Source organism: Rhipicephalus sanguineus, chromosome 4 (assembly GCF_013339695.2).
Source record: "Rhipicephalus sanguineus isolate Rsan-2018 chromosome 4, BIME_Rsan_1.4, whole genome shotgun sequence".
Taxonomy (NCBI): domain Eukaryota; kingdom Metazoa; phylum Arthropoda; class Arachnida; order Ixodida; family Ixodidae; genus Rhipicephalus; species Rhipicephalus sanguineus.
This window is the reverse complement of record NC_051179.1, coordinates 62,638,652-62,661,769: the sequence shown is the minus strand read 5'-3', so window position 1 is coordinate 62,661,769 and position 23,118 is coordinate 62,638,652. Positions and strand designations below refer to the sequence as shown.

At 49.0% G+C, this 23,118-nt stretch overlaps 2 protein-coding genes across 2 annotated transcripts in view; both read right to left on the bottom strand.

Moving 5' to 3' along the window:
- LOC119390090 (glutathione S-transferase Mu 2) overlaps window positions 1-23,118 on the bottom strand; it is a 302,300-nt gene that overhangs the window by 31,059 nt on the left and 248,123 nt on the right. The window lies entirely within an intron of this gene.
- Window positions 15,448-20,789, bottom strand: LOC119390092 (glutathione S-transferase). Its single transcript, XM_037657634.2, has 3 exons — window positions 20,591-20,789; window positions 16,572-16,846; window positions 15,448-15,878 (listed from the first exon to the last, which is right to left on the bottom strand). Exons 2-3 carry the CDS (start codon window positions 16,835-16,837, stop codon window positions 15,482-15,484), a joined length of 663 nt encoding a protein of 220 aa, XP_037513562.1. The 5' UTR covers window positions 16,838-16,846; window positions 20,591-20,789; the 3' UTR covers window positions 15,448-15,481.

Genomic DNA, 23,118 nt, shown 5'->3' with positions numbered 1-23,118 from the left:
GTTTAAGTTCCTCAAATGCTTGCACTTGCTCCGTTTCCCACCTGAATTCCACGTTAGTCTTCGTGAGAAGCGTCAGTGGTTCGGCGATGCGTGAAAAGTTTTTGACGAAGCGTCTGTAATAGGCGCATAAGCCGAGAAATCGGCGCACGGCCTTCTTGTCGGTGGGAGGCGCGAAGTCGGCGATGGCTGCTGTTTTCCGCGGGTCTGGGCGCACTCCAGACTTGCTGATCACATGGCCCAGAAACAAGAGCTCGTTGTACGCGAATCGGCACTTTTCTGGCTTCAGGGTCAGTCCAGAGGCCTTTATTGCTTGAAGTACTGCCTCGAGCCGCCGGAGATGCTCGTCGAAGGTCGAGGAAAACACGACGACGTCGTCCAAATACACAAGGCACGTCTGCCACTTCAATCCGGCCAGTACAGTGTCCATGATGCGCTGGAACGTCGCAGGTGCCGAGCAAAGACCGAAAGGCATGACCTTGAACTCAAAGAGGCCGTCGGGTGTTATAAAAGCCGTCTTTTCTCGGTCTCTCTCGTCTACTTCGATCTGCCAATAGCCGGTCTTGAGGTCCATCGATGAAAAGTACGTCGCGTTGTGAAGTCGATCCAGGGTGTCGTCTATCCGTGGGAGGGGGTACACGTCCTTCTTCGTGATTTTGTTCAGGCGCCGATAATCAACGCAGAAGCGCAGTGTCCCGTCCTTCTTCCTCACTAACACCACGGGTGACGCCCACGGACCCTTGGACGGCTGGATGATGTTGTCGCGTAGCATCTCGTCGACTTGTTTCTTTATCGCGTCGCGCTCTCGAGTCGAAACTCTGTAGGGGCTCTGACGGAGTGGTCGAGAATCTTCTTCTGTTATAATGCGGTGCTTAACAAGGTGCGTTTGTCGTACCCGCGATGACGACGAGAAACAGTCCTTGTATTGCAGGAGCATTGTTTTGAGCTGGTCTTGTTTGACCTTCGCAAGGCTCGGGTTGACGTCAAAATCCGGTTCGGGACCTCTATTCGTCGAGGCAGGTTCGGCAGCATCGAAGAGGGCGAAAGCATCGCTGGCGGCTACACATTCGTCAATGTAGGCAACCGTCGTACCAATGTTGAGGTGCCTATATTCGTGGCTGAAGTTTGTCAGCACTACCTTTGCTTTACCGTCACGCAGTTCGGCTATACCTCTTGCGACGCAAATTTGACGGTTCAGGAGTAGTTGCTGATCGCCCTCGATGACGCCTTCAAGGTTCGCAGGTTTTTCGGTGCCGACGGAAATAATGACGCTGGAGCGGGGCGGAACGGTCACCTGCTCTTCTATCACATTCAATGCATGGTTCCCTGGCGTCGCGTGGGGCGGGAGCGCTTTGTCTGAGGTTAGCGTTATCGACTCAGATCTCAGGTCGATGACGGCGCCGTGGTCACTTAGGAAGTCCATTCCAAGTATCACATCCCTAGAGCAATTTTGTAGGATTACAAAGCTCGCAGGATAAGTCCGGTTATTGATGGTGACTCTCGCCGTGCAGACACCAATCGGCGTTATCAGGTGGCCTCCAGCTGTCCGGATTTCGGGTCCACTCCAAGCGGTCTTTACTTTCTTCAGCTTGGTGGCGAACGGTCCACTGAAGACAGAATAGTCGGCTCCGGTGTCGACGAGAGCTGTGACGCTGTGGCCGTCGATAAGAACGTCGAGGTCGCTAGTTCGTCGTCTCGCGTTGCAGTTAGGTCGTGGCGTGGGGTCACGGCTACGTCGGTTTGTTCCGCTGCTTCCCCGTTGCGTCGTCAGGTCTACTTCGGTCCGCGAGGTTTCATCGGCAGGACTTCGTCTGCTTCGCGTCGTGTTCTGCAGGTCTCCTCGCGTTGTCGTCGTCGGCGGCCGCGGAGGATCTTCGGCATTTCGTCGTGCAGCAACCGCACCTCCATCGGTTGCTGCCCTTAGTTTTCCGGATACGGGCTAGGCGACCGGCCCCGGTTTGGGCCAGTGTACTGCCGGCGGTGCGGTGACATGTAGCGGCCGGGCGACGGCGAGCGGGAAGGTCGTCGTTCTTGCCACTGTGTTCCGGTGAGGAAGTCGTCGATGTCGCGAGGCCGTTCGCCTGGCTGGGGGCGCGGCGCGTTCACGGCGAATCCGCGTAGCCCCATCTGACGGTACTGGCAGCGGCGGTAGGTATGGCCGGCCTCCCCGCAGTGGTAGCAGAGCGGGCGGTTGTCAGGGGCGCGCCAAACGTCGGTCTTCCTTGGGGCATAGCGCGGGGCATAGCGCCGGGCGACAGGAGGACGGTAGGGCGTTGGTGGTGGTGGCGGCGGCGGCGTCTGGCGGCCGAACTGCTGCGGCGGCGCGGCGTCATGACGTGGACGAGGAGCGGGGGCGTTGCGTCGGGCTGCTGCAGCATAGTTCATTGCTTGCAGCTGCGGCTGCGCTGCATCGGGGGTGCCCAGCGACTGCTGGATTTCCTCGCGGACCATGTCGGCGATCGAATCCACTTGAGGCTGCGCTGAAGGCAACAGCTTGCGCAGCTCCTCCCGCACTATCGCTCTGATGGTTTCCCGTAGGTCGTCGGTGCCTAGCGAGTGCGCTTCTGTGTAGCCTGTCGACAGGGTTGAGCGGTTGTATTGCTTCGTCCTAATCTCGAGGGATTTTTCAATTGTTGTAGCCTCCTTTAGGAATTCGATGACAGTTTTCGGTGGGTTCCGCACCAATCCTGCAAAGAGGTCTTGTTTCACTCCCCGCATAAGGAAGCGGACCTTTTTTTCCTCAGGCATCGCAGCATCAGCCAGGCGGAAAAGTCGCGTCATCTCTTCCGTGTAGATGGTGACCGTCTCATTCGGTAGCTGTGCTCTTGTCTCCAGCAAAGCAGCGGCCTTTTCCTTGCGGACGATGCTCGCGAAGGTATTAAGGAACGTCGTCCGAAAGAGGTCCCAGGATTGAAGGCTCGATTCATGGTTTTCGAACCACGTCTTCGCGGCGTCTTCTAAGTAGAAGTAGACGTGGCGCAGCTTCTCTTCAGTGTCCCAGTGGTTGAAGGCGGCGACTCGCTCGTACGTCTCCAGCCAGCTCTCCGGGTCTTCAAACGACGATCCACGGAAAGTCGGTGGTTCCCTTGGCTGTTGCATCACTACCGTTGTAGGTGGCAGGGGGTCTGTCATCGTCTCGGCGGTCGATGTGACGGTCTTCGGCTGCCTGGTGTTTTCGGGAAGGAGCCCGTACTCTGGTTGTAGTCCCTTCTGCCGGCGGCTGGTTCGAGGATCCGGGTTGTCCTTAGCGTCGTCTTCTTCTCGGCTTGGGCTTGGGTCAGCGCCCCGCGGTGGCGTCCGGATCATGAAGCAGCACCTCCACCAGATGTCACGTGGTCGTGACGACGAAGACAGCAGTCAGCACGTTCGAGATGAAACTGTTTATTTGGCCGAACTTGTGGCCGGGAAACTGTAAGTCAATCTACAGCAACACACTGATAGCGGCGGACAGAGCGTCGACCGTCGATCAACTGACAAGCGGTCAAGCGCGTCGGCTTTTATACAGGCGCTATGGAACTTTCCAGCAATATCGCTGGTGGCGGCGTTATCTCTCGACAAAGCTGGAACATTCGCGTGCGGCACGCAATCTTAACAAAACGATCTACTAAAATCGTGAAGCTTCTCGAACACTGCTTCACGGCCAGCGTCGAGCGTTGATAACCGTCCTTGCTGGTCAAACTCGAACACATCAAAATAAAAGAAGAAGCGGGCGTGGCAATATTTATTTAAACAAATTTAGAAGGTGACGGCGCAACGGCTGTTTTACACGCGAGCACACACGTACTGTTGCCCTTGTCCTGTTCTCCTCTTGTTCGCTATCCGCTGTAGTAATGTATTCAGCTTAAAATGTGATAACACGTTTATTGCACGTGTAATTTCATTTGACTTTAGCATGCGCGTATGTTGGAGCAGAAAGCAGGCGCGTGCGAGTAGTGATTTTTCGAAATGGGGGTTTTTGTGCGTAAGCATTCTTGGTCTATACTTCACTCCCGGATATTGTCGCAACGTGACAATGTCTGAGGGGAAGTTGATAATATCCGAGAGGAATACGCTGTCACGTGAAAACGTGACAACACGTTACCAATGGATAACCCCCACGATATGTAGGTATCCCTTCAGTAATAATATTTATATTACACTCAATTGGCTAGACAGTGCTCTTAAAAACATAGGTTACTAGCATAGGAACGCGTTTGTGAATACGAACAGGTTTTTTTTAGTCTTTCTTATGTTGTGTAACTTATGCGTACAGAATAACAGAACTGAATCAGTTCACATTGGCAGGCCAAATATTACAGGTTTTACGTACGTGCCAACATATATTTTCTTTATTTGGATTCATGGTAAGTATAAAGAAGGTCCATAAAAATGGCTGAACTTGCTGGATTTGAGACTGATACACATTATGTTTGGACAGCAGACATAGAGTGATATACTGAGGACGATGATGGAGGTAGACTTGCGTGAATTGATTTCAATGTTGGGCACACGAGCATTGCACTATCGTATACCATAATAGTGCTTTTTTCTAAACAATTGAAGGACTTGGCGAAATGAACAAAACAGCTATATAGCACAAAATCGTGGACGCTCGTATTTGTGCTTCGTCAAAACATATCGCGAAACGCACTCGAATTAGTTTGAAACGGAAGGGCGGATAACGGGCGACCAGAACGTACAATTGCATTGTAGGGGGCTTTTAAGCATCTTAAACATCGGATGTCATCATGCTATGGCTGCGTAGAGCGCGGGAACAAAATTATTATATTCTTGAAGACGGCGATAGCATTGGTGACAATGAAATACCAGTCTGTACATTCACCCTGCTATCGGAGTTTAGTCAGCGACGATACATTCAGCCAGTCTTGAGCACAGTTGGGCCACGTTTCTCGGTGGTGAACTTTTCGCTCGAAGCGCGAGCACCGATTTCGCATTCTTCAGCGGGCGAATTCGAGTATCACTGTGCTTGAAGAACATGCCGTTTCTGTTCCGCGGGTCGAAGTCTAAATGGACGCGCCGGCCATTAGGCATTTCTTTGTGGTCCGTGCCCCTTCGAAACATATATACTATTAATCTTGTTCTAGAATAGTGTCAATGTAAGAGACGTAAAATAACTCAATGCCTCAATTAGAGGTGTGCACGGGCTCAGGGTAGCCCGAAAGCCCGACCCGGCCCGCGGGCCGGGCTCGGGCGGGCCGACGTACTTTCACCTCGGGCCCGGGCCGAGCTCGGGCTACTTGGAGCTTTATCGGGCCGGGCTCGGGCCCGGCGCAAAGCCCGACTCAAGCCCGAAATATAGAGAATGAGCGGGAATTGTTTTCCAGCCCGCATACAGCGCCTTTTCCGCGACCGCCCTTTACCGCTTTTCCTTTCCATTCGCTACTTTAAACAAAAGGGGAGCAGGTAAAGCACTGCCTCTGTTGCACTCCGACAAACGGAGAAGTAACACCACCTGAGCTAGTGACGGCGCCACGCGACTGTTCCGCGTTAGGTTTAAGGCCAAATCCCATATGAGTGAAAATGCACGCGACAGCGACGAGCGACCCGACGTAGATGGCCTTCGTGCAAGCTGACGCTTGCATTGGCATACCCCATACACGTGACGGCTTTGGCGAGCGAACTCCATTGTTGGCAGTCTCTATTAGAGACTGTTCGTCGTGTGTCGTTTGATCATATTCGATATGCTCAAAAAAATGCCAAATTACCGGAAAACGATGTTTTGTTTTCGCAGCGAACCTTCAAAAAGCCGGGCCGGGCCGGGCACGGGATTGTGTTTTCGTACGTCGGGCCGGGCCGGGTGGGCTGGCAGCCCTTTGCCGTCGGGCTCGGGCGGGCCTTCGACAATGTCAGCGGGTCCGGGCCGGGCTCGGGCTCGGAAATACGGCCCGTGCACAGCTCTAGCCTCAATACATGGGCACGCCGTTGCATTACACCAGATGCCTTTCCTGCGAGGGCTCCCCGGGCGTAGTATATGGTTGCTTGAGGATATATGTACAAAAGTTGGGAAAGAAAAAGATGATTAATTATCACACTTTCCCTTTCTAGCTCGATAAGCTTACGCATGAATGGCGGTCAACAGAGCCACATGGCGCCCTCCAGTTTTTTTTTTAAGTTTCACACAATGTGCGTAAATAAGCGAGAGTTCGAGACGGTTTCGAATCCAGGTTTTTTTTTTTTTTTTGCGTGGCAAGCAATTTCTCTACCACAGAGCCACGCTAGTGCTCGACTCCTTTTCAGGAAAAGAACCCTGCACAAGTGTCAGTATGACAAGCAAACGCGTTAACAGGTTCAATATTGCGCGGCAGAAGAGTACAAACGCACCAGGCGTCACACCAGGAGAACTGCGTAACGAGTGGGTAGTTTAAAGCTTCCTACGCATTACAAAGGGCTCAGCGTTAATTCCTCATCATCCTCACGACCAACCACCACAGCAACAACAAAGTGTGCAGCTGCACAGCTGCGCATATTGCCTTGGGAACGTGCAGTGGCCAGTGGGTGTTTCGCTACTCCCAGAAAAAAGGGGTTAATTATTACGCAGCGGGTACCTGGCGAATGTGTACTTGCAGTAGGCGCCCGAAGTGAATTTACAGCGGGCTCTGTGTAGGCCGCTTCGCCAGCTTACAATGTGGCTGTACTGCTCATTCCCGGGCCGCTCTATATCTGTACTATCGACATGTATACATAACTGTAATAAAGTTCTTGCGCAACGAAAACTGACTGATTTTATCTCAAATTATTGGTATATATGTCGTGGAGGGGACAATAAGAGTACGTAAATGTTGCCAGGACTTCGAGTGAAGTATTCGTGCTGGGAAACAAACAAACAAACAAACAAACAAACAAACAAACAAACAAACAAACAAACAAACAAACAAACAAACAGACAGACAGACAGACAAACAAACAAACAAACAAACAAACAAACAAACAAACAAACACGACTTCAAACAAGAAACGCGCGATGTATCAGAGTTGACTAAACTTGTCCTTGACGAGTCCACATCACGATTATAATTGCCGGCTGGGAACTCACGAATGCAGCAAGGATAAACACGTACAGATAGGAACATCAATGTGTATAGAACACGTATATCCACTTCTCTATCCTTCCGGCTGTCCCTTTTTCCTGCTCTGTTAATTTCACAACGACTCCCCTAGCGCGATCGGCTGCAGTATAGGTTCAACAGCGATCGGTGGCTTGTGAACAAGCGCGTGAGGTGAAACCGAACGTTCGAAAATTGAACGAAAAACGAACGTGTGGAAGATTCGGCCCACCACCCAAGCGCGTCAACAAATGAGCATCGCTAAACATCGCGCGAGCGTGTCGTTTCGAGTTCGTTCCTTCCGACGCCGACGGTGGCGAAGATGCCGACAATGCTACATTGCTGTGTCAACGGGTTGCTGAAAAGTCTCGCTACAAACTCAAGTGTTGTACACCCTTCTTCTACAGCCGTCTTACCTTATTATGTACCCGTACCCTACTTCTGTACTTATTATAGCCATGGAAAGTCATTAGGGAAGACGAACACCAACGTTCAGTTAAGTGACGTCATTAACGAGGTACGGTCGTGATGCGAACCCTTCCGCGCGATATGTTGCACCTGCGCGGACAGCGGTAATTGCCGAGAGCGTGGCACGTTCTTCTCAATGTCACCCACGACTGCTTCCCAGGCGCAAGTGGTCAGTCGTGGTCGGTTGCAGTGATAGAAACGCCCACGCTTCCCCGACTACTCACGCATGTTCGTGCTGCGTGAAAGGTCTCTTTTATGAGGGACAGAAACTGGCTCTGTCTCACGCACTTGCAACCAGTTTTAAACGCCCATTCGGTTGATATCTTGCTTTCTTTCATGCCAGGGGCGCGTCAGGACATAGTTTAGAGTTGCTTGATATGGCTCCCAGAGAGAGGGAGCTATGTTGCAGCATAATACAGTAACTCTAATATCGCCGTTCTTATGCAACACCTCCATTGCCAAATAACTCTCCTATTTGCGTCAGTGGCATATTATAAGTATTGGCAAACGGAAATACCCGAGCGAGTTACTGCGGGTGCACTTTCAGAGAAAGGTTCGGGCGTTTTCGTTCACACAGATGAATGCATCTTGCATTAAGCTTTAAGAGAATGAATTAGGGAAAATGCTATAAGAGGACCTTCTTGTTTTAACTCCTTTGACAACAAGCTCTATTCGCCTCGTGCGCCACCGATGGCGGCGCTGCAAACGGCGTTCCGGCGACGCAAATTGGGGGATACGGCTTTTGTCGTCTGCTAGGCTCTGGCTAGAACAACAGCATTTTCGTTATAGTTCGCTCGCGTCGCACGGCGCTTCTCGACTACTAGCTGTATTTTCTTCTATTGATACTTCTATAGATGGCTGCCGGCATTACAGGAGGTTAAGAAACGTTTACGTTTCGCATATCTTCTACATACACACAGCCATCGTGGTCAGGATCATGCCCCCGAGTTAGTAGCATAACTCACTGGGCTGGATGGCGTTGAAATATCTTACGTGAAAGCGTGAACGTCTCGCCAAGCGAGCTAACGAGAGTATACGCTGCTTTGAAAGCGAAGCGCGATCAATTTTACGGCTTATTCGCAAAAGTTAGCGTTGTGTAAACGGACTTGAGTTGAATGGAAATTCACAATCCACTCACAATTGTAGTCATGCGGACCTGTGTACAGAAAGCGTTTCTCGACAAAATAAAATTGATAAGTTCACCGACCAGCGGGTTATTGCGGACAACTAGCGTAAATTCGGCGAGTTGGATGCACAATAAAGAAATTGTTACACGTACTATCAGCGCCGAATGAAACGCCAGCAGTGGTGCGCGTGATACAGTTCGCACCCTTATGATTAGAGATAAATACGCTCGTGCGGTTTGCCGCTCGTGAACCACATTCATCGTTCGCTCGTTCGATCGCGCAGTGCTGCCTAATCGGGTGTGCGCGCCTCTCAATATTGATGAAAGGACGGCGCGCATCTCGACGCAGTGCAAAACCACGTTAGGTCCAGAAAGCTTTCGGAGGGGGCGGGGAAGGAACAATACACCGACTGAAGAAAAAGAAAAAGAAGATGGCTTTCGCCTTCAGGTCGTCTTAGGCAAATTCATAAGGGACCCTGTGAGTCTTTAGTACAATGATCGCACCACGCCTTATCAGGAGTCGACCGCTGAGAGTGATTTACACTATTTTATTGCAAGTACATCTTAATAGGACTTTCCGATGCGAAATCTATTTGTCTTGGTTAGTTTGGTTATACTTAGTCTGTTCAGCACACTTTCAGGCGATCGTGAACGAGTCAGCAAACGTCGTTTTATTAACGCAGGAATTAAACTATGTTGCATAAAAGAACACCGTACAACCTGTCAATATTTCATATCACCGTCGTGCATGCCCTTTTTCCTCGTGCTCACAACCTTATTATTTCTTAAGTTTTAAGCACTTGCGACGCTCTTACACAGCATTTGCTGAAAAATTGGATCTAATCAAAGCTCGTTACCTGCAACAACCACTTAATTTACTTGAATGGCATCACACATCGTTTGTCATGCGCTTAAAACTCCGAACAACGGAATTGAACCTAATGAGCGGGCTTGGCAACCGAACACGCGGAGCACGCAGTATACATACATACATTGCGCTATAACGTAGACACGGAAGCCAAAGCCCGAATGCTGAAGTCAGTGGTCGAAAACGGGGCGGAAAGTCATTCTGGGTGCGCCACGGCCATGGAACAGTCAGGAAAAGAAATGCTCGCCATACATGCAGATGCATACACATTGGTGGCTAGTAGACGACACCAGGAACAATCAACAGTGAACGTGCTCTGACGGCAACTCCTCTCGATTTCGCTGGGCATTTTGCTTGAACATTCAGTACCAATTGTTTTACGAACTTGTTCACTACTGTTCCAATAACTCGAACGTCACAGACTGGCCGGCAGAGTCGAGCAGCCTTCACGTAGCGAGCGAGCGCGTGAAGAGCGGCGCCCGCGTCCCCCGAATGACGTCACATGCGACAGGGCGCCACTGAGAGATCTCGTGGCGAATAACAACGGCGAGTGAAAGCAACGCCGATGGAGGCTCTGCCGTTGCTTTCAGCGCATCCACTTTTGCTGGCTTAGTCAATCAATGCCAATTAAAAACGTCCCCTGAAGGGTAATAATATTATAATATGGACATATCATTCTGGACTGATGCAAAGCTGTTAACTTTCACGTCTACAGGCTGTACAGGAAAATTTTCACTTTGAAAGCAAACAGCAGCGACAACATGTGAGGGTCTCACCTAAGGGACTTCTTGCAGTCCCACTATTTTTATTGTAGCGGTCCGGGGCAGAGTATGGCCCTTGACGCTGGGCCAGCTACTCGAACCTGTTCAGGTACGCCGGTACACTCTTGCAGAGCCCATGGCTTAAAAACTTGGTTCCTGTCTGGCGCCTTGTAGATCCGTGTTCTTTGCAGTACGTTCCACATGGGTTTCCTTTGCGCATGCGTGGCCGTCGCCTAGCAACGGAGACACGCGCCTTGCGAGCGCGGCCAGATGTTCTCTGGCGCGGCCAAGCACAGGCATGTCGGGCGTGTGGTAGTGCGGTAGTACGGTCCCTAGAATATGCTGAGCGTAGGGGTAGTGCCGCTTTGCCGCTGCGGCGACTACGCTCAGCACTTGTTAAGGGCAGATTCCGTGCCACTTTTCCTGCGGCGCGGGTCACTGTGGAGCCTGCAGTGGCGACAGCACCCGAAGAAGATGTAAGGCACCTGCGGGACTTGTTAGTAGCGACTGACATTTGCGTGCGGTAGATATTGCCGTACTTATGGCGTTTACCGTACGGAGGTGCTAAGATGCCCCAATGAAATGGCCTGTACTGAAGTACAATAAAAACTCAGGGTCCCTTTTGCATTTGCCTGAGACGACTGGAAGGTGAAAGCCATCAAGATGATGGTCTAGATGAATTACCAACCCGTTCGAACGCTCACGTTAATAGGCCTAGTTGCTGTATAACTTCGCAGGTAAGAACTTCAGCACAAACGAGGACGAATTACAAAGAGATGAGACGAGTCCTGGCGCAGTGCGCGTGTTTCGTCCTATTAGCGCTGAAGTTTTCACCTTTAAAATGTACTGAAGTAACATCTGTATCGGATGAAATGAAGTAGCACAAGCACAGACCCTTAATATTTTCATGAAGCTAGATGCAATGGGTCGCGGGCCGCTGCGGATGCCTGCGTGCAGCGCATATAATCGCCCATCGAGCTGCACGCCCAATACTTCATTCAAATGTGCCCGCGTGGGAGCCTTCGTCCCTAAGTTTTCCTATTCTTCTAAGCTTGATTTCGGCTGTTATAGAGCGACATTTTTATTTGGGTCCTTATAGCCGTCGGCGTGCGGCGTCTGCTAGCGCGCGCTGCCCATATTTTCCAAGGCCAGGCGTTTGCGTGAGGCGGGTGCCAGTGAAGTCGAAAGAACATTGAAAAATCTAGGGACTTTAGGTGCCAGCGCGCGCTGCCCATGGTTGCCAGGCGCGGCCACGCATGCGCAAAGGAGACCCATGTGGAACGTACTGCAAAGAACCTCGCAAAAAAGCTTTAATGATATAATAATTCCTGGCAGTACATGCCAAAGCCACTATATGATTTTGAGGCACGCCGTAGTGAATGGCTCCGGGAATTTCGAGCACCGGGGTCCTTTAACGTACAACTAAATATAAGTACACGGGCGTCTAGCATTTAGATAGATAGATAGATAGATAGATAGATAGATAGATAGATAGATAGATAGATAGATAGATAGATAGATAGATAGATAGATAGATAGATAGATAGATAGATAGATAGACAGATAGACAGACAGACAGACAGACAGACAGACAGACAGACAGACAGACAGACAGACAGACAGACAGACAGATAGATAGATAGATAGATAGATAGATAGATAGATAGATAGATAGATAGATAGATAGATAGATAGATAGATAGATAGATAGATAGATAGATAGATAGATAGATGAGGATGAATAAACTTGGTTGAATGTCCTGTACAGGGCTGGAGAGCCCGCCTAGCTACTCCCCCGTTGGAATAGGGAGGTCAAGCCTCCTGGCCCTATCGTGGACAGCTACTGGACAGCTAGGACTTGCTACGTGTCGTCTTGCGTCTTGATCATGCTTGAGAACCTGTTACGCGGAATGCCAGCGCCAAGCGATCCACAATCCCGGAGCAAGTGATCTAATGTACAATTACCTACCTTGCATGCTTTACATATAGTATTCATGCCTTGAATTATGAGCATTAACGAAACACAGTTCAGGTTTGTCGGTGTGCATGGATAGGAAGGGGTACACACGGACTAATAGATAAAGAAAAGGGGAGAAAGAATAAGCACTATTTATCTGTAGTATAAGCGGCCGAGTGCATCTTTAGAGCTCAATGCGGCTGGTGCGCACGCGATGAAGAGAAAAGCAGCATGTCAGTACAATCAACAAAAGCGACATGGATGACACAATAGAAATCTAACGGCGCTCACATAAATGTGAGCATTAAGTCGCTGAGACATGTCGAAGTGTGACTCACGCAGCTATATGTGGAAGTAAACGACTTGCCAAAGCGTCTAGTCCGTATTGTTAGAAAAGGTCAACGCTCTTATTAGGCTGACCCGTCAAAGGAACATAGACGCGATGTTTTAGTCGTTCTACACCGTACTATAATTTATCCCGCAGGTTTGGACTTTTCTGTATTCCGGACTTCGCGCGCCAAGCTTGCTGAAAAGAAAAAAGAAAACCTTTCTTTTTTGTTGATTGTAATGAATCAAACTCTTCAGAAGTGATATATATGCAGGTCATTAACATTCTTTAACCTAAGGCTCTTTCTTAAAAGGACGTCTAATGCAGTCATTGACTCTGGAAGTCTATAATTACTCCTGGGGCTCTAATTCGCAGCCGGGGATGTTGAATGTTACACGAGGTCGTTTATGAGTACCGTCGCTATTGTGAGGGGAATATAGAAGAAGTAAAATAAAAAAAGCAACGTTTAGCCACTCTCAACGCTGGACAAAGTATTAGACAAGGCTGTCGGCTATAGAGCAGTTACGAACAAAAAGCTTAGTCGATTTGGCACCTGCTCTTATATGTTCGATATTGCTTATATTAAGTGGCCACGTGGTTTTTTATGCGTTTGTGCTCTTTGTTTACAGCCTCTCATTTTCATCACTGTCTTACCACTTTATTGAAACATTCGTTTATTGTAACCGACCGTCTGTCATTAGGTGTCCTGACACATTGAGAAGGCTGTCGGTTATAGAGCAGCTACGAACGAAAAGCTTAGCCGACTTGGCACCTGTTCCTATACGTTCGATATTGCTTACATTAAATGTCCTGGTGTGTTTCTATGCGTTTGTATTCTTCGTTTACAGCCTCTTGTTTTCATCACTGTCTTACCACTTTATTATAACATTCGCTTATTGTAACCGCCCATCTGTCGTATAGGTGTCCTTTTTGACTTGCATGGCTCCAGCTTGCGGTTAGAATTCTAAGTTGGAGGGGTAATTTACGAACCCAGTCCAACTAATTAGCCCTCCTTAGTCCACTTAAGAAATGCCTTGTAGCGCGCCTTTACGACTATACTCCACTGGCAGTGTTAAATATCAGGGTCCGTAACCACAAACGTGACTTACGCTGGAATTCTTCGTAAAGATAAATACTGCGGGCAGTAACCTTTTCCTGGGCATATTATTGAAGGCAACCGGCTAATAGTGCCGAACAATCGCTCACGATAAGCTTTGCGGATTCTTTTACGCTGGAACTGTTCTTAATGGAAAATTCAAGTCCTGTCTGATGTTGGACATATAATTAACGTACGGGGATGGCTAATGACAAAAGCCACTTACAAAAAAGACTTGGTGAATTATCACTGCCTTCTTTTGACATTGACGTATGGAGAATATGACGCTGCATATGGACCTTGCAAGAAGAGGCGCTTGTGGGTTAAAGACTTGCGGCCTCTATTCACAGAAGGATACTGCTCAAGAAGTGTTCTTAAGAAAAAATTCCAACCAATCCGGAGCCCGGAGATATGACTAGTAAAGGCGACATGATAAATACTACTTACGAACAAGAGGTTTTGCGAATTCGGCCCCTGCATCACTTCAGAACTAAAAGCTATTCCAAATTCGGCTGTTAGAGCCGCACTTTCAACTTATTTCGTTCGAAAGTGATCTTGGTTTTGCGGCCTGGCGCCTTCAGCGATTGTATCGCCGTGTCGTGCTTGTCGCTGCGCTTCTCAATGCTAAAAATTTAACATAATCGTGCACAGAAATTTCGGACACGCTGCCTACTAGAGCACTTTTAGCACGGTTTAGCTGGCGCATCGGAATTTACTCAATCTGTCCACCCGTCAAATATAAAATACATTGGCTTAGGTGATGCTCCGATTCGTAAGCGTGTCGTTATGCTGTGCCCGCGATGAGCTGCGTGTTCCGTGCGAGGCCGGATGTTTGCATGCAATGGGTCTTAGCCGCGTGTTAACTAAGGGTAAGGGGTCTAGCCCTGAGGTTTATTCTCCACTCCAGTCCCAGCTGCCGTACCACTTGATATAAATAAATAAATAACTAAATAAACAAATAAATAAATTATATATATACATATATATATATATATATATATATATATATATATATATATATATATATATATATATATATATATATATATATATATATATTCCGCATTTGCTTATTATACCAGGTATCAGATCAGAGCCTGCGTGGCATCAATGTTTCACGAGACACCGCACTTCAACGAAGATCCTCACCAATTCACACATTGAGGAACTGCTTGGGGAAAAAAAAGGAGAGAATGATATATTTAAATGATGACTACAAGTTTATTTAAAGAAAGTGGTGAGGAAAAAGTGGCAAAGTATGAGACACTACGGAAGTTTCGCGTGTGAAGCTCTGCTGAATAATTGTCTCTGCCCATTGTCGGACCCTGTCCTGAAACGCTGCCGTATTTACTCTAGGAAATTGTTTCGGACCGCCGTTAAATGCTCTTACCTTTTTTTACATATTGGGCGGTGTTGCTCGCAGTCTGATCTGGGGTTGATGATAATTGTTATAAAAGTAATTTATATAACCGCGAAAACAGACAGAGGTCCAGTAGAAGAAGGGCACCGCAGCGCTGCCGTTTGTGACCACTTTAGCTATAATAGTAAAGGGTGGCAGGAATATAGGTGACATAAAGGCAGGGAACAAGTTACGGTGGTGAGAAGTCTGTATACAAGACCATCAACATGCTCGCCGCAGTGAGATTCATGCTACAGCCCAGACGGATGCCGATTCTTCAATCTCATGAAACTTTCGCCTTGCGGGCGACCGCAGAACTGATGTAGCTTTGAGCCACTTTATTCAGGTAGCGGACCTTTATTATATCGGAGGCGTGCAGAAGCGCGGTAAACGTTCCACCGAGTGTGTACCAGGAGGCAGCACTGTGTGGGGGATGTGTTACTTCTTGAAACCCCACTTGCGGTGGGGTCCAAGGATGGGGTACTTGTGGTACTTGTCCGAGGCGAAGTACTCCTTCAGGTTGGGCAGCTCCTCGAACCTCTTCAGGTACTCGACGATGTGCGGGTACCGCTGCACGGCCTCGCCCTTGAACTCTCGGTGAGTGTCGAACCCTTCGTAGAGCTGGAAGTCCACGTACGTCAGCCTGTCTCCCAGGGCCCACTTGCGGTTGGCCAGGTGTTCGTCCCAGGGCTTCAGCACGTTGTCGATGTTGTCCGCGTACGCCTTGATCGTCTCTTCGTAGTTTGGGTTCGGAGCCGTGGCGTAGATAAGCCGCATGGTCAGATCTCGGGCCTGCTGTTCGAGTACGTCCAGCTCCAGGGTCTCGTCTTCGTTCCTGGGAAACGTAGCGACAAGATTAAGAAGCAGTTATGTTTGTGTCTCAATGCCAAGTTTTGAGCGTGTAGCAGTCATTTCTTTTCATGTTGGTGAAATAAATATTTAAATGGACACTACGAAAAAAAAAGGGGTTGTAAGCTCTGAAAACTACAATGCCCGCGCTGTAGGCAAGTGTAAGAAGGGCTATGGTAAGTTTCCAGAGTGAAATATGGGAAATTACAAATGACAGAAGGAGAAGAATCGCGATCTATAGTGGACGAAATCACCAGCGCCTATTGTTATAGCGGTGATTATAGATATAAATTTTTACTGGTCTCCCCGGAGATGTTAGCCTGGTTTGTTGTCTGGTGTCGGGTGACGACTCCAAGTGTCAGGTGACGACTATGGTATAAACAAAGATCTCATATGGGAAGACAGAAAACATGAATGATGGTGAGGGTTAGCAGCAAGAGAAGGGAAGCGCTCCCGATGACGTCAGAGGATTGAGTGATTCTGCAAAATAAGAAAGCCAACTCATATCACGATTGACTTATGTCAGGACTGAGGCAGCTTACAATGCATGCCATAATCATCCGCCCTGTAGCATACATGAGACGACGATGATGACAGAAATGGTGGGGGATTGCACTGTATTGAAGGAGTGTCGTTCGCGGTGTGCATAACACTACGCGGGAGTCGTCATCCCACGAACCTGGCAGCCAAATCGTGCTTCCTTCCCAGGTAGCGCAGGATGGCCAAGCTCTGGGTGATCTTGACGTCACCGTCAATGTAGTACGGCAGATTGGGGAACTTGAGACCCAGCGTGAACTTCTCCTTGAGCCAGTCGGAGCGGTCAAAGTCGGGCGCCGGGCCGAACTTGTAGCGCTTGTCCTCGAACTGGACTCCCTTGTAGACGAGCAGGTTGCGGATGAACTGCGCTAGGGCACGGACGTCCCAGTAGCCGACTACGGGGGCCATGTCGATGTCCTGTAACGTGAGAGCAAACGCGTCTCTGGCTAAACAAGATTGCGTGATGAGGCTTCGTTTCCTAATGCCGTCGTCGACAGATACTTTAGAAAGCAAAAACAAACAACCAACACAAAAACCAACGTGCGACTTAAAATTTCAGCGACAGTACTCATTAGAAAAAGATTTCTTCGTCCATACTGCTGTATGTACATATAAATTGGTATTGAGCAGCTCATAGCACATTGCTAAATGTAAGCATAACTTTACATGGGCCTAGCTGGTGCAGCTTCAGCTTTACCTTGCTCCGTGGCAGCTACTGTTGCATGCGAAGTTGGTAGAAAGAACAAGGGACATAAGTTTTTCTTCTAACTTCTTGTACAACAGCGCAACGTAAAGATGATGCTCTGCTGAAGTTTACTATTATAATAAACAAATGACCGATGGAGCAATTTCATTTTCGGAACCGTACCAGTGCCCTCATCAATTATGAGCGAACCAATTCTTGACCCTGCTTAGAAACATCAGACCTCACAAATAAAATCTTTTGATTAGTTTCAGTCATTATCTTATCATTCAAATCAAGCATTCTTTCAGCTTGTCCATTTTGTTATTACCTGCTTGGTCCGGGCATGCGGTGGCAGTACGGACATGCGGCGATGGTATCCGCTAAATTCGGGTCGTCTCTTGCTCTTGCACTATACAGTCTACCAGACCCATTTAGCCTGCGTCCTGCTGTGCGTTCTCATGCTCCAATAAGCGGGCATTAAGAGGACGCCTACCAGCAGCGGCTTTGTAAACGCGTTTTACATTTTACGTTTCGCTGGGAGTGGGTTGTCGAGACAGGCCGTTGGACAGGCTGTGCCAGTTGACTAACGGGCCGGTCCGTTTGTTTCGAATAAAGGGGTCACGCCGTATGTGGGATAAGCCTTCATTCACGCGCTGCGACTGTTTTGGAGGTACTGCATGCATATAGTTTTTATTCTTAATGGCAATTTTAACGTATATGATCCGCGGACGCCACCAGCAGGCAGATACGCGGATTCATCGACATCAACGACATCCTTCGTTGTCCACTGCCGGACGAAAGGTTCTCCCAATGATGCCCAATTTAAACTGTCCTGCAAGTTTCTTAAATTTTTCACTCCACCTAACCCGCAGTCGTCCTTGGATGGGGGCTCATTTTAAGGCACCTTCAGCGGTCGGCTGATCGCTACCGAAGCCACAAGTTGGCGTGTTCCGATACCGCCCATCAGCGGCGGTACTCCTTTCGAGGAAGGGGGCAAAAACTTTCGTTTTGCCGCTCTTTACACGCAGATTAGATAAGCACAGGCGGCAAAGGTTGACCCCGAGTCACTTTTCACGATGGATGTCACGGTTTATGTTGTGAGAGCGTTAAATTTTACCACATAAGCATTTTATGATGTTGCTTTTCGGGAGTCCTCCTTTACATCGCCCTATTTCTTTTTTAATACTGGATTATACCGCACCGCAGGTGGCCAGTATTATGCTACATATTTCAGCAGTTATTCATATTCGTACTGTTCTGCAATATTTTTGTTAAGAGAAACATGATGCGATAACCAGTGCGCGTTTAGCCTGGCAAGGTTGACCATTCATTTGAACCACGTCTAAATGAACCTACCTTCCGTGAGCACGAAGGTGGACCACCATGTCCCCCCCCCCCCCCAAAAAAAAAAAAAGCTCTTGTAATCTCGTTAAAGAAAAACGAAGAAGCGAAGCTTCCGTTCAGTAGCGGTGTAGAAGCGTCGTTTAAGTCAAGCCAGCTCTCGTCCTATTGTTTCGTTTTCTACGCACTCCCTTCGTTATTTCCCGACGAGGGCCTATTCGTGCCAGTGCCGTAAGCGAGAAAGCATTTCCAGCAGTTACACGTTGCTGTTCAGGGAGCGTGCTTGGGCGAACCTGCGATAAAGTAGCTGGAGTGTATGCGGTAGTTGCCAGAATCGCAAACGGGAAGCACTATAGCCGTTTCACACTTGACTCGCCCTTGGCGAGTCGACGTCGACGTGTGAATAATTGCGGGGCTCGGTAATCCGCATATGCGTACTATGTAGTGACGAGACGCGAAGAGATATGGGAGCCTTGCATATAGGAAACCTCTTCTCGGCTCCTCCTCTTCGCTATTTTCTCTCCATGTCCTGTAATCCCGCAGCCCGTTCTCCGTTGTTGGCAGCCGTTAAGGTGACAGCGTCGCTCGAACTATGACGGCATGTGCATAGGCCACCTGTCGAGGAGGCAAGGGGGAGGGGGGGGCTAATCATCTAAAGGTGCGCACAAACTGTGCACCCCCTTCCCCTATACTCAGTCTGACCTTCCGCGTCATTTTTTATTGCTCGGGGTTATGGCTAGGCATGTTTTTTTTTTTACGATAATGACGACCAAGGACCCCTGATGTTGCATTCAAAGAACTGTTTACTTCCCACCTATACACCCAGACAGCCGGACGACCAATGGCAGATCGTTGTGAGCAGCACGTCATCACTTCGTTTTCATGTTTGCATCCACTACGGAGCTTGTTTTCTTTCGGATTTGACCAGTGGGGAGAGGGAGGGGAGGGCGCTGAGGTAAAGCTTGACCCCCTCCTCCCCTCTACTGGAGAACCCTGCTCACGCCTACGGGCATGGGGCAACCTATGAATCGAGTGCCACAGCTGTCCATCCTGCACAGTATTTGTACGCTTGCGCTGGCCAATTACGTGTACTCGTTTTCGGACGTCACGGAAACATTCTCCGTGCTTCCCCGCCATGCACTCTTCTGACCTCCGCATTCTTCTGATCCCGCCTGTCATGAACCCTCTATAAACAATAGGGCAATCGTAGTTTGAAGATACGATGTATCGGAACCGGACCAGCTTCGATGATGAGCCAGCTCATCGGGGAAAAAGGTGTTGGTCCGGCTTCGAAACGTCGAATGTTTAAGATAAAAGATTTTAATTAGTACCGATAATTGTTATAATAATCAAATTGTTTCCCAACCAGACAGATATCTGTAGAACCTTTGAATTTTCTGTAACTAGCCTCCTGACGAAAGACTCGCCACTTGAGTGGTTACCTCTGTACTCGATCGTCTCATATTACGGCACTGCCTTCTCCATACTACACTCTCTACCTTTCACCACAACCAAGACCTCTAAACGCACTGCCGTGGCTGAGCACAGCCACCTTACATTAATATGACCAAGCCTGTAGCCAGGGGAGGGGCTGTAGGGGCCCGGACCCCCCTCGGGGCCCGGACCCCCCTCGGAGGGGCGTGTTTTACCAAAACAAATAGTGAAAATAGGTGTTCTTTAAGGCCTTCAGCAAGCACTCCCCCCCCCCCCCCCCCGCCGGAAAAAATATCCTGGCTACGGGCCTGATTATGACCTTGTTGCGGTCATTAAGCCAAGTCGCTTCTACCCTGTCCTCTCTGCATATATAGGTACACAAGGCGAGCTTTGTGCCTTACATAATCTATAGGCAATGCTTGTGCACGACGTTTTGTATAGCTTACACTGAAGCGCTGATTTCACGTTAAATTGTGCTTTTTTTTTCTTTGCTCCAATGACCTAAGCGAGAAAACACAACTGAAGTGTATCTCACAGAGGAGCGAACGCAAAACAACGCTCGCTCCAGACTGGCCACTACTGCGTTGGCGCTCGTCGCAAGCCGGCGTGGAATAGGCGGGGCGGTTTGGCCACGTAGCGGCCCGTCGCGACATCGCGCACGTTCCCGTCTTTAAAAGAACGCGTCGCTGTTGTTCACTCACCGTTCAAACGCCTCGAGACACCCTGGAATGCTCGCAAACGACACCCGCAAATGCACCGGTGGGCTTTCCTACGGGACGATTTCGCAAGTGTGCTTCACCGCAGTACGCCCTTCCGTCAACTGATTCACTCATACACAAACCCGCCGACCGAAGCACGACTGGCCAGACAAGCCTGTCTGGTCCGTACCCTCTCTCCCCGTCGGTCTCGTCACGTGATTCCCGCCTACATTCAAAGCGAAAATATAGCGAAGAATGCTGCGCGGCAACAGAGCGATTAGCGAAGTGGCAGAAGAACGTCCAGAAAGGGGACCGGACGCAGGGGTGTGCAGCGTCGGCCTGCCCTCTCCATCACGTCTTTGACGGTGCTTTGACCTCGGCAATGGCAGCCGCCGCCATTGCGAGCTTGTGGGACGCCACTTGCGAGGTCCCTTGTACACTTGTGCGTACACACACCCCATCCCCCTTTCCGCGTGTGTACGAAGTACGCACTCCCATCTGGCGAACGGTTATCTTTGTGTGTACACACACGGCGCCGCTGTTTAGTGGCGCTTTTCATTTTTATTCTTCTCGCACGTGCTATTGCGCGAGAAAAGATTGCGCGCCCAAACCGGATGCTTTACAAGACAAACCGTTAACTTCCGCATTGTCGGTTTCTTTTTTCTCTCTTTTTCTGCCGTTTAAGGCAACGCAGATTGCGCATCACGCGCCAACTGCTGCGCGCCAACTGCATCAACCTGTGGCCATGGCAAGAAAAGAAAGCATAGGAAACACTCAGATCCAACGTTGTGTTCGCACTTGACATACGGGAAGCTCGTTTCAGTTAAAGAGAGGTAGCAGTAATCATGTGGGGACGGAAGGCACGCCCGATAGTTTCTATTTGGGCTTTTTGGTGTGCCGTTAGAACAGGTTACGCAGCGCCGTTGCGGACGAGGACATATAAAGAAGAAATACGTGATTCACACTCGATGCCACGTGCGAATGATGTGTTTCTTCCTTGTGCTCTTCTCCGTGACGCGCAGCGTAATCTATTTGGATGACACGAGTGCAGCCTCGCGTACATGTTTCGCGAGGACCGATACGATGTATGATATTCGCTGAGGTATGAATGTTGAGAGCTGCATGCGCACAGGAACACGACGTATATCTAGGTGCATGGCACACGGCTGTCTTAGCCCCATACATTCCTTTCTATTTTCTTAAGTTCGTTCACGAGCGTTCCACTTTGTTGAATTGTACTCGCGTTATTCTCTCGGCTATTGCAATTAATAAGGCTTTCTTCGGGTAGGCTTAACAGACGTGACAGATCTCAGGTGCTTTCTTTGTGAGGCACCCCATGCGGTCACAATATGTTGAAGCATAGCTGTGGAACAAGGGCTATGTATTTCAGAATCGGCGTCCAGACTTTAGTCATTCTGGAGGTCGATATCGGTATGTGTCTCGAAACCTGACGTCAAATCCCGTTCAAAAATAACCCGTACATGATATATGGAAAAGGCATTCGTTTAAACCGGAACGCTAACTGACATTTCGTTGACCCTTGCCCAGGCCCGTAATTGCCAGTGGGGCCCTGGACGACGGGCTCCGCCCACAGTAACCAGGGACCCTTATGTTCTTCATAAAGTTGTTTCACTCTCTCTCCTGCTGCCTTGTTAGTGTGGCCGCAACTTTGCGACTAACATATAACAATTTTTTTTCTGCGAGCAAAGTGCCCGGAAGAGCTAAGCTGACTGCTATTCGGTTCTGTTTTGACGTGTATCGTGAAAGTATTCAAGTAAATAATTACGCTGTTGGGCTCGAATTCTGAGACAGATGGGGGCTGGCGCTGCGATGCCATCTGATATAGATAGGCGGATGATAACAGAAGATCCATTTTCACCTCAGGTATGCCGTCACAATCGTTGTCTTTGCAATCATCTCGCCTGTTACTCTAGTTCTGTCATCCATTTTGTCCTTGGCTGAAAGTATGGAACACTGCTAAGCGCTTTTATGTGCCTTTCTTGTTCCCACGATCACGCTCAGCAAGTTTTTTTTGTGTATTTTTTTACCTAGAGCAAAGTTTAAGATTACACTTAACAACCCACTTATCCTAAAACGGCAACTTAATTTATTACTTACTTCTACTTCGTACAAAGATTTACTGCGCAAATTGACGGCACCTGTAGAGCTGTTCTCACATTATTGACTAGTGCTTTCGGTTTTCAGAAACACCTGGACATAGAACCTGAAACCGTCTCGTTTTAGCGAAAGCACACGGAACATTGAGTTTCGGATTAAACACCGCTGTGCCATCGCGACTGCTCTCCTTTCCCACGACTAACGTTGCGTGTACCCTTATAGATTTGATCGCCAGGGGAATTGTGGAGATTTATTGCTTACTGATGTGTCGAGCGTTGGCTCACGTACTTGTGTGTTACGACGGTCTCCACGTAATTAAGAGTGTAAACATGAGGGCGCGCGCCGTATTTCAGCGTCTGTAAGCATGAGAAGCCATTAATAAAGACAAATACAGAGTTGCGGTTAAGTGACGC

Bases quoted from the DNA above. Each gene is read 5' to 3' on its own strand.
- LOC119390092 (XM_037657634.2), bottom strand. From the start codon at position 16,837: ATGGCCCCCGTAGTCGGCTACTGGGACGTCCGTGCCCTAGCGCAGTTC. The intron at 15,879-16,571 runs GTTCGTGGGATG...TACGTTTCCCAG, and splicing joins AAGCACGATTTGGCTGCCAG to GAACGAAGACGAGACCCTGG.